The following is a 13,822-nucleotide window of genomic DNA, read 5'->3' as shown; positions in this document are numbered from 1 at the left end:
CTGGGCCCACCTAGTAACCTGAGGCAGAGGCAAAGAAGCAGGGTTTTAATGCTGGGAGGTCGGGGGTCCCACAAGGCACAGACACCCTCTCCAGGACCAAATAAATAACAACTCCATTACCGTCAGGAGGTGAGGTCTGGGGAGGGTGGTAACTGAGCTCTCCAAGGGCTGGTGGGCTAAGGGGCTGCAGCCTGTGAGGGGCCTCCTCGGTGGGTCTTGGCCTCCTGAGTGACTCTGGCCCCCAGAATCACTCACTCTCCGAACCGGAGTAGTCAGCCACGAGGGAGGAGCTGAGGCTGCAGGGCTGGGGTGTGTCCTGGGGATTGGCTGCCTCCTGGGAGGAGCCTGGCAGGGGCCAGGGCCTGTCCTGACAGCTCTCCTCCTGCCCCGGTGGCCTACTGTTCCTGCAGGTCTTGGCTGTCTCCTGAGAACAGCCTCTGGGGGATGTGGGCCTGTCCTGGGCAGTCCCCTCTGGCACCCGTGGCTCCCCAGACTTGGGGGTCTCAGCCGTGTGCTGAGGGCTCTCTGGGACCTCCCGGGACCGCCGCCGCACAATGCCCAGGTGCCCCACCGTGATGGGGGAGCCAGTGGGGGCAGATCTGCGGTTCTGGGACAGCTTCTTCAGGACACTGCTGGCTTTGCTGCTGCTGGCGCCAGGTCCCGGGGTGGAGGGGAACCAGGAGCGGCTGATGATCTCTGTCCGCTTGAGTTTCTGTTTGTCCTCATATGCTGGGGATGAGGAGAGGGATGGGGGAGAAAGAGGTCCAGAGCCGCCCTCTGCCCGAGCAGCCCCCCATCTCCCCCTACCCCAACCCCCTCGCCCACTGGCCCCCACGCACAGTCTAGGGTGTGGAACTTGAGCAGGGCGGCCAGCCTGCGGTCATCCTCCGTCTCTGGCACCAGCGGGATGTCCAGGCTTGCCTTGGCCTGCAGGGCCTGGTCCCTCTCTTCCTCCTCCTGCATGGCTTTTTTCTTTTCCTGTGTTGGGGAGAAGGGGTTGGGGAAGGATGGTGGGTGTCAAAGCCATGCCTCTTTGCCCTCTGAGCTGGAGGGGAGAATCCCTCCAGTGTTCAGGGTCTCAAGTTTCCTTCTCTTCAAGCTTATGTGAGGAAAAGGCCTCACACAGTGCTCGGGACATAGAATTTGTTCAACAGCAGGAGACACAATCATTAGTATGTGTATCACTGGGCTCTTCACTCATTCATTCTTTCCACAGATATTTACAGAACATCTTTCTGGTGCCAGGCCTTGTTCTAGACACTAGGGACACAGCAGTGAGCAGACAAAATCTTTTGCCCTGGTGGAGCTGACATTCTAGTGGGTGAGCAAGATAAAGTGGTGAGGAGAGAAAGAATGCTGGGAAGAGGGTAGGAAATAGGCAGGGGGTTCAACTTTAAATGTGGTGTGCGTGGTAGAGGGGAGGGTTAGGGACAGTATCCTGAGAAAATCATGTTTGAGAAAAGGTGTCTAAGTGAAGGAGCCGTGTGGGTATCTGGTGGAAAAGTGTTCCAAGGTGGAGGTAACAGCCTGTGCAAAGGCCCTGAGGCAGAAGTGTGCTTGCCAGTGAGGCAGCCAATGTGGCTAGAGCAGAATGAGCAAGGGAAAGGTGGAGATGGGGGTAAGGAGGGGAAGGGGCAGATCATTTGGGCCTGGGGGGCCATGGGGAGGACTCTGGCCATTGGCAGCCACGGAGGGTTCTGAGCATAGCAGGGATGTAATCCCACTCAGGCGCTCACTGGTGCCCCCTAGTGGCTGTGAGGGGAACAGGCTGTGGGACACAGGGCATGAGCCCCTGGGGACCAGGGTGGAGGGACTGTGCTGGTCCAGGCAGGAGATGATGGAGGCTGTGGAAGTGGTCAGAGCCTGCCAGAATTTGCTGACAGATGGGGAGAAGGGACTGGTGGTTATAACAAGAGGAATCAAAGCTGACTCTGGGCTTTACAGGCTGACAGAGATGCTTCCATTACTGAGAAGGGGAGGATGCAGGCAGGGCAGGTTAGGGACTGATGGGGCTCCTCGGGATGTTACGTTTGAGGGTCCTTAGGCCCCATTCGGGGATGCCCACAAGGCAGGGGACACCAGCTCTGGGCACAGGCCTGGCCAGAGAGATACACTTTGAGTAATAAATAACTAGTAAGAAAACCCACAATTTTACTCCTAATAATAACCACCACAGGATGATCAGAAAAGGTGATGTGAAAACACGGCAGTGTCAAGATGATGAATCTGGAGCTTGTGCCTTGTGGGGTCGCCCGGGATGCTCCCGGCCGGGCTCTGTTTGCAGGCTCCAGGGGTGTAAGCTGCCCCACAAAGCGAGGGAAGAGGCAAAGGTTCTCATGTTCCCAAAGGACGTTCCACTGTTCTGTCGGATGCCCGCGAGGGTATAAAACCCATTTCTATTATACTCCTCTGACCCCGGACCCCCACCCCCTGTGACTTAGCTCCACTGAGTAATTTTGGCACAATTGTAGTAGCCATTGTGTCACTGACAGCAACGCCCTAGGGTGTCCTCCGGCTACGACCCCGTCCCCCTGGGGGGTCAGGAGTCTGTGTTTGCACCTGCGCCCTCAGTGGCTCTACAAGCAGGTACAGGTGTCTGGCCCAAGCATTTCCATGTTGAGACAGGCATTATACATTTTATAGGTAATTTCCCTTTTTATCTCTAGGGATTTGACTCTAGGGATGATTTTGGAAATTACTTGGGGGCAGGTTGTCAGACTATGGATTTTGTTTCAGGACAGCTGAGTGGGCCCACGAAATAGGCTAGGAGCTGATCAGTGCCCTGCTGGGACTCCGCCTGCCCCCGCCACAGGGGGGGTGTCGGGACTCATCTGTGCCCCAGCTTGAGGATTTCTTCTCTTTCAGAGTCTGCTGTGAGGCCCAGAGTCCCCAGGGCAAGGGGCCACATGCTTAATAACAGCTGCTGGGCTCGATGCCTCCCATGGGTGCTGTGATGTAGGCATGCGGTGGCGAATGGGGGAACAGCAGGTGAAATGACCTGCCTATAGCTAGGATGTGGTAGGGAGTGGGCGGGACCCGGGTCTCAGCCTGCGTTCTGTTCTCCCCGCTCCACTGCTGGTGATGCCAGGCAACCCGCGCCTGCCTGTGGTCTTGACCCTGGGCCGGGGAGCCCTGCTCACCCGGAACCTTTTCCGCAGCATGCTGTTGAGGGCGAAGTCGTCCTTCCAGGCGCTCTGGGCCTCCTGGATGCGGCTCAGGGTGGGGAGGGCCTTCTTGAGCGTGCTCCGGTCAGCCTCCCCGTGCTCCAGTCGGAACATGGCATCCGTCTCCAGCCTCTGCTGCTTTTCGTGCTCTGCAAGGGTGACAGGGGGGCTGGGCCTTTGGGGCCCCGGCTCGGGGTTGGGGTCAGGGTTGGCAGTGGGCTCGGAGCCCGCCCTTGGGGCTCACCTGTCGTCAGCACCTGCTCGTTGTCCGCCATGTCCCAGCGCTCCTCCTTGCGCTGGGCGCCGCTCACGATCACGTAGTCGCAGTTGGCGGGGTCTGTCTGCATCTCGATGTAGTTGACGCAGAGGTGGCATTTCATTCGGAACCTGGGAGGGTGGAGGGCGGCGGGCCAGAGTCAGGACACTGTGGCCGGCTTCCTTCCATCCGCGCGCGTCATCAGCGAGCGTGCACATGCTGGGCTCCATGTCCGGGGGAGAGCCGTGGGTGAGACAGATATGGTTCCAGTTTGTGCACTTGTTCACCCATCCATTCATTTGTTCGTTCGTTCATTCATTCAACAAACCCTCCTGAGGGGACGGAGCAGAGCCTGCGGGGCCTTGTGGGCCACAGGGAGGACTCAGGCTTTTACTCTGAAGAAGGTGGGAACCATGAAGGGTTCTAGGCAGGACGTGCCCTGACTGACAGGCCATGATGGTTTCCAGGAGACCCCCAGGGAATAATCATCAGGCAGAAGGGTAGAAACTTCCCTCCCACTCAGACTCCTTTGTAGCCCCCTCACCCTGCAGCCCACCAGGCTGCCTCTACCTGTAGATCGGGGTCGTGTAGTAATTGCCAACCTTCTTCTTTTCTGCATTGTAACGAACACCTAGGAGGAGAGAGAGAGAACGAGGCTAGGGCTCAGGCCACCCTCAGCGTCTTTTCCTGGGGTGGGGAGCAGATGGGGGTGGTACTTCCCTCCCCTGCAGGGGAGACACCTCTGGGGGACAATGAAATTCATGCAGAAAAGAGCCATGTCTAGGCTGCGGGGTGGGTGCTCAGGCCACAGAGGAGGGTGGGCTGGATGGAGCCAGAGGGCCCGGGTTCAAACCCTGGCTCCACCTGACCAGCTGCCCTAGCCGTCTGGCCTAAGGTTCCCCGTCGATTGGATAGGGATGGCTATGACGCCTACCGCACAGGGCTGGTGTGAGAACTGCGGAAGCTAGTAACACACAAGGATCACTTAACACTGGGCCAGGTGCTCAGCAAGCATTCAAGAAGGGGTGGCTTTTGGGAATCCCCTCCCTGGCGGTCCAGTGGTTAGGACTCCGTGCTTTCACTGCCAGGACCCAGGTTCAATCCCTGGTCGGGGAACTAAAATCCCGCAAGCTGTGGGGTGTGGCCAAAAAAAGAAAAAAGGGTTGGCTTTTATTATCTTTCTAGAGAATATCCACGTTTTTTGTTCCTTTTTCACTAATTAGATGGTATATTCTTGACTCTTATCTTGCTTACTGAGTGAAAAAAGCTTAAACTAGAAAAACAGAGCTTGGGGGGGTTGGTGGTGTGGCCTGGCTGGCTTTTCCTTTTCTGGGGGGCTGCTTCTGTTCACGGCCCTGAGGTTGACCCATGTGTGGTGTCAGGCTGTGCCCTGCTCTTTGTCGCCTGAGCACCTGGTGGCCTTTGGGGCAGATGCCCCTTGCTGGGTCTGATCGGGGGATGTGTTGGGGGGCCATTCCACTTCAGCAGTGGGGTGGCCTGGCCCCTCTTTCTTGCACTGGACCCTCCTGCCGAGAGCTGCCGGCTCCTGTTTACAGAGCGAGCTGCTGCCCTGGACCAGGCGCTGTGGGAAGGGCTGAGGATCCCTGTACTATAGTGGAGGAAACGGAAGCCAGGAGGATCGAATCACCTGCCGCAGGCCTCAGGGCTGCTGAGCAGGGCCGCGGACCCATGTCTGTCCATCCATCTGTGCACCTGTGGGCACGATCAGGGATCTGAACGCTCAAGGTAACAGTAAGGGTAGTGGCAGCAGCAGGTTGGGTTTACGAGTTCTCGCACATGCCACATGCTGTGCACTAAGCACTTTATTTTTAATTTATTTTTGGCTGCGCCGTGCGGCTTGTGGGATCTTAGTTCCCCAACTGGGGATCGAACCCACGCCCCCTACGGTGGAAAGCGCAGAGTCCTAACCACTGGACCGCCAGGGAATTCCTTGCACTAAGCACTTTATATGCCACACAGGCAGGCACTCATACCACCTGAATTTCACAGATGGGTAAATCGAGGCACATGGAGGCTCAGTCACCTGCCAAGGGTCACCAGCTAGGAAGTGGCAGAGATGGGATTTGAACCCAGGGCCTCCTAACCGCTCTGCCCTGAGGCATCCACAGCCCACCAGGCACTTGAGCCCATTGTCCCCTACTTGACTCCTGATCGGGACCCCGGCGGAGACGGTCTCTCATGGCGCCCAGCAGTTAAGGGGCTCGCTGGCTGTGGGGCTGAATGGTGGGGGTCAGGGTGGGGAGCAGGGGAGCGGGCGGAAGCTCACCCATGCCGATGTGGTTCTTGCAGCCGTCACACCAGATGTTATAGGGCATCTCAAATCTATACAAACAGAGAACAGCTCATTTGTCCCTGTCCACGTGGGCTCTCCCAGGACCTCCAGGTCAGCAACTCTGGCTGCAGTCACACTGCAAAGGGCGTGCAAGCGGGAGGGTAAAGAACAGTGGTCATTCCTGCAACCAGGCCAGGCCCATCACGTGGCTCTCTGGCCAGCTGACCCAGTCTGGGCGAGCGTCTCCGCTGGGTGCTGCCCTGTCTTCCATATCCCACCACGTCAGCTACACAAGTTTCCAAGCAGAGGAGGAAGCAGGCTTCAGGGAGCACTGGTGTTCGATTCCAGTTTAGCTAAGTTGTAGTGACACTGGATTTTTTTTTTTTTTTTTTTTTTGCGGTACGCGGGCCTCTCACTATTGTGGCCTCTCCTGTTGCGGAGCACAGGCTCAGCGGCCATGGCTCACGGGCCTAGCCGCCCTGTGGCATGTGGGATCTTCCCAGACCGGGGCACAAACCCGTGTCCCCTGCATTGGCAGGTGGACTCTCAACCACTGTGCCACCAGGGAAGCCCCTTTTTTCCCCCAAAATACATTTATTTATTTATTTTTAGCTGCACTGGGTCTTCGTTGCTGCGGATGAGCTTTCTCTAGTTGCGGCGAGCGGGGGCTACTCTTCATTGTGCTGCGCGGGCTTCTCATTGCCGTGGCTTCTCTCGTTGCCAAGCACAGGCTCTAGAGCACAGGCTCAGTAGTTATGGCTCACGAGCTTAGCTGCTCTGCGGCATGTGGGAACTTCCTGGACCAGGGCTTGAACCCGTGTCCCCTGCATTGGCAGGTGGATTCTTAACCACTGCGCCACCAGGGAAGTCCCTTGGTTTCTTTTATCCAGTTCTATTTGCAATGTGCAATTCTGGTAAATTTCCATTAACAGCAGTAATGGAGCTTCTCTTTTAAAACAAAACCATTAAGTAATGAATAATGAGGTGAATTTAAGACACTGTACAGATGAGATGAGGGCTTGGCAAACAGACTGGATGAAGGCAGGGTGGGTGGTTGGCTCTGGAGTGTGGAGGCATGGCGGAAGTTGGAGGTGACCTTCAGCTCTGTGACTCTTGGGGCCACTGCTGAGATTTGCCTCTTGACTACTTTTCCATAGATGTTCCTGCCTCTGACGGTTTTGTCACTGGATGCTCTGCTCAGGCCCAGGGCGGACCCCAGAGGCTGAGGTCAGAGGTCATGAGGCAGAGAAGGAGGCAGAGAGGGGCTCCTTCTGGGGCGACACAAGCTGGCTTCTGCTTCCCGCCACAGTTGACCCACAGGGTGCTGGCCAGAAATAAGAGGAGAACCCCGGGAATAGCTATCGTCCTGGCCTGACTGCAGTAATGGCTGTGATTCTTTATCCTCCCCATGTCCATGCCCTTTGTAAGATGACTCTGCAGCCATTCCTGTCAAGAGTGGAGTGTGTTGCCCCACCCCCTCCCTGCATCATGACTTGCTTTGGGGAATCAATGAGACAGAAGTGACAGGGTACCAGCTCAGGGTCTCTGCCTCAAGAAGCCTTGCATGCCTCTGCCGGCTCTATTTTGGAACCTGGCTGCTGGTGTGTGCACCAGCTGGTGTGTACCAGCTGGAGGATGAGACACACTTGGAACATAGCCCAGTCATACCAACCAAGGCCATGCTGGACCAGCCAATCCCCAGCCAGGCAACCCCCAAACATGTGAGACAGCCCAGCCCAGCCAAGGCCAGCAGAGGCATCTAGCTGAGCTGCAGACTCGTGAGCAACACGAGTGCTTAACATGTGCTTATCGTTTTGTTACGTAGCAATGGCTGACTGATACAGCAACTTTCTGCTTTATGGAATTAAGACCCTGCAGCACTGGGCAAAATCAGGGGGTGCTGAATGCTCCTTGAGGTTGACACCAGGTGGCACAAAGGGCAGGGGTCCTCAGATGATGCCAGGGCCTTACCTGATGATGAGGATGCCCTGGGACAGCTTCCGAGCCCGCTCCCGAAGTGGGTGGCTGTTATGGTATCTGTTGAGTGAGCCATGCTGTGTGGAAAGGAAGAGGAAGCAGATTAGCACTGCTGAGCTGGGGGAGCTCAGGCCCTCTCTCACAGGCCAAGAGAGGCCTCATTCTTATGTCCTGCTGGGAGTGTTAACAGCAAAATGGGAGGCACTTAGGCTTTGGTGAAGCAAGTGGGCTTGGAATCTGGAAAACAGGAGTCTGCATCTTACCTCTCCCATTTAGGAGCTAAAAGAGCTGTGTGACCCTGGGCAGTGACCTCACCTTTTGCCTTCCTGAGCCCTATGAGTAAACTGGGGATGAGGATCATAATTACCTCCAGGTGTTGTGGGATCAGGTGAGATGACAAGACCAGCAAACCTCTGCTGGGTACTTTATGTGTGTCATCTCACTTTAATCCCTCAACGTTTCTGGGAGGTCAGGTTGTTTTGTTTCCCCTTTGGACCTGGGGGGAGACTCTGGTGTAGAAAGACTGATTCATGTGCAGGGGACCACATAGCTGGGATAGGCTGATTCATTTACTATCCCCTTACTGAGCGCCCACAGTGTGGGGACACAGACGCAAATGAGACAGATGAACATCCCTGCCCTTGAGGCGCAGACGTTCTAGAGGGGGAGATGGGGGCTTCTCTGGTGGTGCAGTGGTCAGGAATCTACCTGCCAATGCGGTGGACACGGGTTCAGGCCCTGGTCTGGGAAGATCCCACATGCCACAGAGCAACTATGCCCGTGTGCCACAACTACTGAGCCTGCACTCTAGAGCCTGCGAGCCACAACTACTGAGGCCCGCATGCCTGGAGTCCATGCTCTGCAACAAGAGAAGCCACCACAATGAGAGGCCCGCATGCTGCAATGAAGAGTAGCTCCTGCTCGCCGCAACTAGAGAAAGCCTGCGTGCAGCAACGGAGACCCAATGTAGCCCAAAATAAATAAATAAAATAAATAGAGGGGGAGATGGATAATATGCAAATAAATGGGTGATGCATCAAGGAGTTAAGAAGGCTACGGACAGAAATAAAGCACTAGGTCATGCGATAGAGAATGAGACGGTGGTCAGGGAGGCCCTCTGTGAGGAGAGACCTAAAGGAAGGAAAGCAGTCTTGGGGTCAGAGGGAGGGAGAGGTTCCAGGCAGATGGAACAATGAGGAGGCCAGACGAGCTGGAGCTGGGAGGGTGAGGGGATCTGACCCGGAGGCTGTGTGTGGGACCTCATCTCGGACTCCACTGGAAACATACCTGACACTGGGCATGCTGGTGTTTACATGGGTCATTGACGAGGGTCACACTGACCACCTGGGAGGGAAGGCTGCCTCAAGACTCAGGTGACAAGTGCAAGGCAGGGAGACCTCGGGGGCCGCCCAGGCTTCTGCAGTTGTGGTTCTGACTCCAGGAGGGGATGAAGAGCGTGGGGCCCCTACCCTGCGGGGTCGCTATGCTACCGTGGATTCGGAGAAGGAAGCCTGCTCCTTACCTTTGTAGGGTTGAAATCCGGAGGGTAGTACTTGTTTACGCCTTTCCTTTCACCCTGGAAAGCAGAAGAGGGACATGAGTCAGAGAGGGTCCTACAGGAGACCTACTCATGCAGCCTTGAGGGGCGAGACCTGGACAAGGAAGACAGGGATATCCTGGAGGATGGCCCAGGGCTCCGTGTCCCATCGAGGACTGGTGACCTGGGGGAAAAAGCCCCACTGTTGGGAATTCTCAGGCGGTCCACTGGTTAGGACTCAGCACTTTCACTGCTGTGGCCTGGGTTCAATCCCTGGTCAGGGAACTAAGATCCGGCAAGCTGAGCGGCTCAGCCAAAGAAAAACAAACAAGCAAACAAAACAAAACCCACTGTCGTCGCTGTGGAAAATTCCACAAGGGTTAGACTCTCCTAGAGCAATGGCTTTCACAGTTATTTTGGGACCGTGACTTAAGGTAAGGCATATTTAACCCCAAATACACAAGCACAGGTTTCAGGAAAGAATGCTCACCCAGCTTTGAATCGCTCTTTTAAATGCTGGCAGCCACCTGCTGAATTGACTTAACGATTCACTGAAGCAGTGGGTCTCAAACTTGGCTGCACGTTACAACTACCTGAGGAGTTTCTAAAATACCGATGCCTGGGACCCACGCCCAGAGGTTCTCCTGACAGAGGACCTGCTCTGGGGCATGGGGCCTGGACACAGGGCTTTTCCAAAGCAAAACCCTGGAAAACACGTGTGTATACACATCCTTGTACATACAGGTCCATTCACAATAGCCAAATGGTGGAAACAACCCAAGTGTCCATCAGTGGACGAAAGGATAAACAAAACGTGGTTCATCCATATAATGGGATATTATTCAGCCATAAAAAGGAAGGAAGCTCTGATATATGCTGTAATGTGGGTAAACCCTGAAAAAATAATGCTAAGTGAAAGAAGCTGGATACAAAGGGACGCATGGTACATGATTCCATTGATATGAAATGTCCAGAACGGACAAATCTACAGAGGCAGAAAGCAGACTGGTGGTTGCCAGGGGCTGGGGGAATGGGAGTGACTGCTATTGGGTATAGGGTTTCCTTTTGGGGTGACAAAAATGTTCTGGAACTAGATAGAGGTGGTCATTGGAAAATATTGTGAATGTACTAAATGCCACTGAATCATATGTTTTAAAATGTTATTTTATGTTATGTAAATTTCACCTCATTAAGAAAAAAAAAAAGCAGGAAAAAAAAAGAAAAAAGCTCCCTGGGTGATTTTCATACACAGCAAAGTTTGAGAACCACTGCACCGGAAGACCATGATCCAGAGTTTGAAAATACCTGAGAGCTTGGGGTCAGGGGTGGGGAAGGAGACTTTTAGGGGAGGGAAAGGGCTATTCAGGGGACCCCTTCCCTTCACCTAAAGATCAGAAGAGAAACCCAGTGAGCACAGCCTGTCTACTCACCATCTTGGAAGCTGCCTACTGGTCCTCACCCACCACTCAGCCAACCTGAAAAGACGATGAGACACTGCTTTGTCGACTCACTGCCCAGTGCCACCCTCCTGGACAGCCCGGCAGACAGTCGCGGCTTCTCTGTGAAGGTGCGGTGGGCTGTGCGTGGTGGTGGCGGCTCAGACGATCCTCCCCGCAGGTGTAGGAGGCATCCAACGAGCGGCGTTTGTCTGTCTGGAAAGGGAGTGTCCTGTCCACTCTCCATCCAACATATACTTCCCAGCTGACACTTCTCATCCCTCCACAGCCCCCATCATCGCTCGCCTAGACGAGTACAGTCACCTCCTCCCTAGGTTCCTGGCTCTGCCCTTGACTCTCACGGTCTCTTCTCCTCATAAGGGCTAGAAGGATCTGTTAAAATATAAATCTGAACGATCGCTTTCCTGCTTAAACCCCTCCAGTGATTCACATCGCTTTGAGAATCAAGTCAAACCCCTCCCCATGGCCTATGGGGCCCCTGCCTGCCTCTCCGAGCCCACCTTTTACCCCTCTCCCTCTCACTCACTGTTCCAGTCACACTGGCTTCCTGGCTGCCTTTGAAAGCTCAGCAGGTGCAGGCCAACTGTCATGAATGCTGCTAAACACCCACAATACACAGGATGACACCCACCACGTGTTCTTTGTCACAGGTCTCAGCTCAGACATCACCTCTGTCAGAGGCCTCATCTGATCACCTGATCTAAAGTCACTTCTTGGGCTTCCCTGGTGGCACAGTGGTTGAGAGTCCACCTGCCGGTGCAGGGGACGCGGGTTTGTGCCCCAGTCCGGGAAGAGCCCACATGCCGCAGAGCAGCTGGGCCTGTGAGCCATGGCCGCTGAGCCTGCGCGTCCGGAGCCTGTGCTCCACAACGGGAGAGGCCACAACAGTGAGAGGCCCACGTACATTAAAAAAAAAAAAAAAAAAAAAAAAAGTCATTTCTTCCCTGGAGCTTCTACCACATCACCCGGTATCTGTTTACTTGTTTACAGTCTGTCTCCTCCGCCAGGTCCCACTGTGTTATGTCTCTGGCACCAGGACAGCTCCTGATAAATGCTGACTTCATGAACCTCTGATAACTGACTGAGGTTCCATAAGACTCAGTGTGGGTGACACAGAGACACTGGGTATTTGGGGTTAGCAGATACAAACTATTACATATAGGATGGATAAACAACAAGGTCCTACTGTATAGCACAGAGAACTATATTCAGTATTCTAAGATAAACCACAATGGAAAAGTATTAAAAAAAAGAACATATATATAACTGAATTACTTTGCTGTACAGCAGAAATTAACACATTTAAAATCAACTGTATTTCAATTAAAAAAAATTTTTTTTTTTTTTTAAAAAAAGAGACACTATGAGGGACTAAAGTGTAGTCCAGAATGGGGATTGGCAGATTTTCTCGATTGAGGGCCAGAATTTCTGTCCTAACAGCTCAACTCGACTCAACGCTGCTGTCACAGCTAGAAAACAGCCATAGAGACAATATGTAAATGAATGGGTGTGGCTGCATTCCAACAAAACTTTATTTGTGGACCCTGAAATTTCAATTTCACATGATTGCCACATGTCACAAAATATTATTCTCCTTTTGATTTTTTCCCGACAATTTAAGAAGTTAAATCCATTCTTTGCTGGTGGGCTGTACAAAATCAGGCAGTGGTCTGGTTTTGGCCTGTGAGTGTCATTTGCTGGCTCCCTGTGCTTGAGTCAGGAAGTCTCTAACCGCTTCTGCCAACTTAGCTTGTGTGCTCTCTAATAGTTACTACCAGTAATAGTGTGCTACCAGCTGCACAGAGTCCAACATCATTGCCCCATTTACTCTATACTGTTAGTATTATCTCCAGTTGACGAATGAGGATGTGGGAGCTTAGGTAACCTGCCAGGGGTCAGAAGCTGATAGGAAGGCAGAGCCAGGGTGCAAAGCCCCAGATATGAAGTGTTCCACCATCCACCTCGGATCCTCCACCTGTAAAGTGTGCCCCTGGACCAGATTTTCTTAAAGTCACTTCCAAACTAAAAATGCTTTTGCCAACAAAATAGCTAAGTGCCCACCCAAGCTTTGGGGGCACAGTTCCCTTGGCTGGAAGCCCTATTCCTCACTAGCTGGGTAACCTTGGCCAATGTCTGAGCCTCCCTGAGCTTATATTTCCTCACCTGTAAAGAGTGGATGACAGCAAGAGGACTGACTTTCTGGAGTTGCTGTAAACGAAATAACATATAAACATGGGTAATGGCTTGCACAGAGTAAGTACTCCATTTACAGGAGTTGGGGGTCTTACCATGGTTTTATCACCCCAGTGAGTGGTACAGGTGGGGCTACAGGGTGGATGTATAGAAATCTCTGGTCCTTGGTGTCAAGAATAATGATAAACCCCACCGGATCAGGGCATAATTCTTGGGCTTGGATCCCGACTCTGATTTGCTTGCTAGCGGCCTGACTTTGGGCAAACTGCTTCTCTCTCTGAGCCTGTTTTCTCATTTGTAAAATGGGGTTTATACAAGTATCAACCAGATAAGGCTGCTGTCAAGACTCAGTGAGTTAAAGTATCTGGAAGAGCGCCTGATGCTGAGTTAAACGTTGGTAGTTTTGATTATTTCTCAGGCCAAACCGTTTTACAAGCGTCATTAAAAAAAAAATCTTCACCAAGACCCAGAAAAGTAGGGGCTTACTGTCCCATTTTCCAGATGAGGAAAACCTGAAGAGGTATAATATGGGCCAGGGCCCGGGGTTTTGGGTCGGGGGTCGCGGCTGGGGGGCGGGCGGCTCCGAGCATCGGGCCCACGTTCCCAGAGCCCTGCGGCCCCCGGCGCGTTCGTCCCCATCGGGCGGCTCCAAGGCCGGGTGAAGCATTGGATGGACCCCCAGCCCTACCGGGCCCGGCCGCCCCTCTGCCCGCCTGCACTTACCTGCCCTTCTCCTGACGTCACTCGGCGCCCGTCGCGGAAGTCCCTGATGGGTGCGTAAGGGGGCGTGGCGCACTCCCCGCGTGATAGGGACGCCTGCGCGAGGCGGGGCGAGGCGGCAGCGTAGCGCTGACTGGCTGAATGTCGAACGAGCCGCTCGCTCACAGACGCCGGAGTGGACCAATCCGGGCCTGCCCTTCCCAACTGCACGCACTACACAGTGTC

General features: G+C 54.1%; 1 protein-coding gene across 3 annotated transcripts; it reads right to left on the bottom strand.

Moving 5' to 3' along the window:
• Positions 1–30: 30 nt before the first annotated feature.
• On the bottom strand, positions 31–13,687 carry YJU2B (YJU2 splicing factor homolog B). Of its 3 annotated transcripts, none has more exons than XM_059059998.2 (11): positions 13,601–13,669; positions 12,848–12,892; positions 10,658–10,879; positions 9,213–9,266; positions 7,685–7,767; positions 5,708–5,763; positions 3,991–4,051; positions 3,409–3,551; positions 3,141–3,313; positions 840–978; positions 31–729 (listed from the first exon to the last, which is right to left on the bottom strand). In XM_059059998.2, exons 3-11 carry the CDS (start codon positions 10,658–10,660, stop codon positions 248–250), a joined length of 1,194 nt encoding a protein of 397 aa, XP_058915981.1. In that variant the 5' UTR covers positions 10,661–10,879; positions 12,848–12,892; positions 13,601–13,669; the 3' UTR covers positions 31–247. The 3 variants fall into 3 exon arrangements, with proteins under 3 accessions (XP_058915981.1, XP_066888753.1, XP_066888752.1); XM_067032652.1 differs by having other exon boundaries at positions 10,658–11,056; positions 13,601–13,663; XM_067032651.1 differs by lacking the exon at positions 12,848–12,892 and having other exon boundaries at positions 13,601–13,687.
• Positions 13,688–13,822: the final 135 nt, after the last annotated feature.

The sequence above is a fragment of the Kogia breviceps genome, chromosome 4, assembly GCF_026419965.1.
Source record: "Kogia breviceps isolate mKogBre1 chromosome 4, mKogBre1 haplotype 1, whole genome shotgun sequence".
Lineage (NCBI taxonomy): Eukaryota > Metazoa > Chordata > Mammalia > Artiodactyla > Physeteridae > Kogia > Kogia breviceps.
This window is presented reverse-complemented; position numbering and strand designations above follow the sequence as displayed.

What these genes read in the sequence shown, in the direction of transcription:
- YJU2B (XM_067032651.1), bottom strand. An exon ending in TGCTGCGGAAAAGGTTCCGG is followed by an intron (nt 979 to 3,140) that starts GTGAGCAGGGCT and finishes TCCCCAACACAG; the next exon opens with GAAAAGAAAAAAGCCATGCA. An exon ending in CAAGTTCCACACCCTAGACT is followed by an intron (nt 730 to 839) that starts GTGCGTGGGGGC and finishes CCTCATCCCCAG; the next exon opens with CATATGAGGACAAACAGAAA.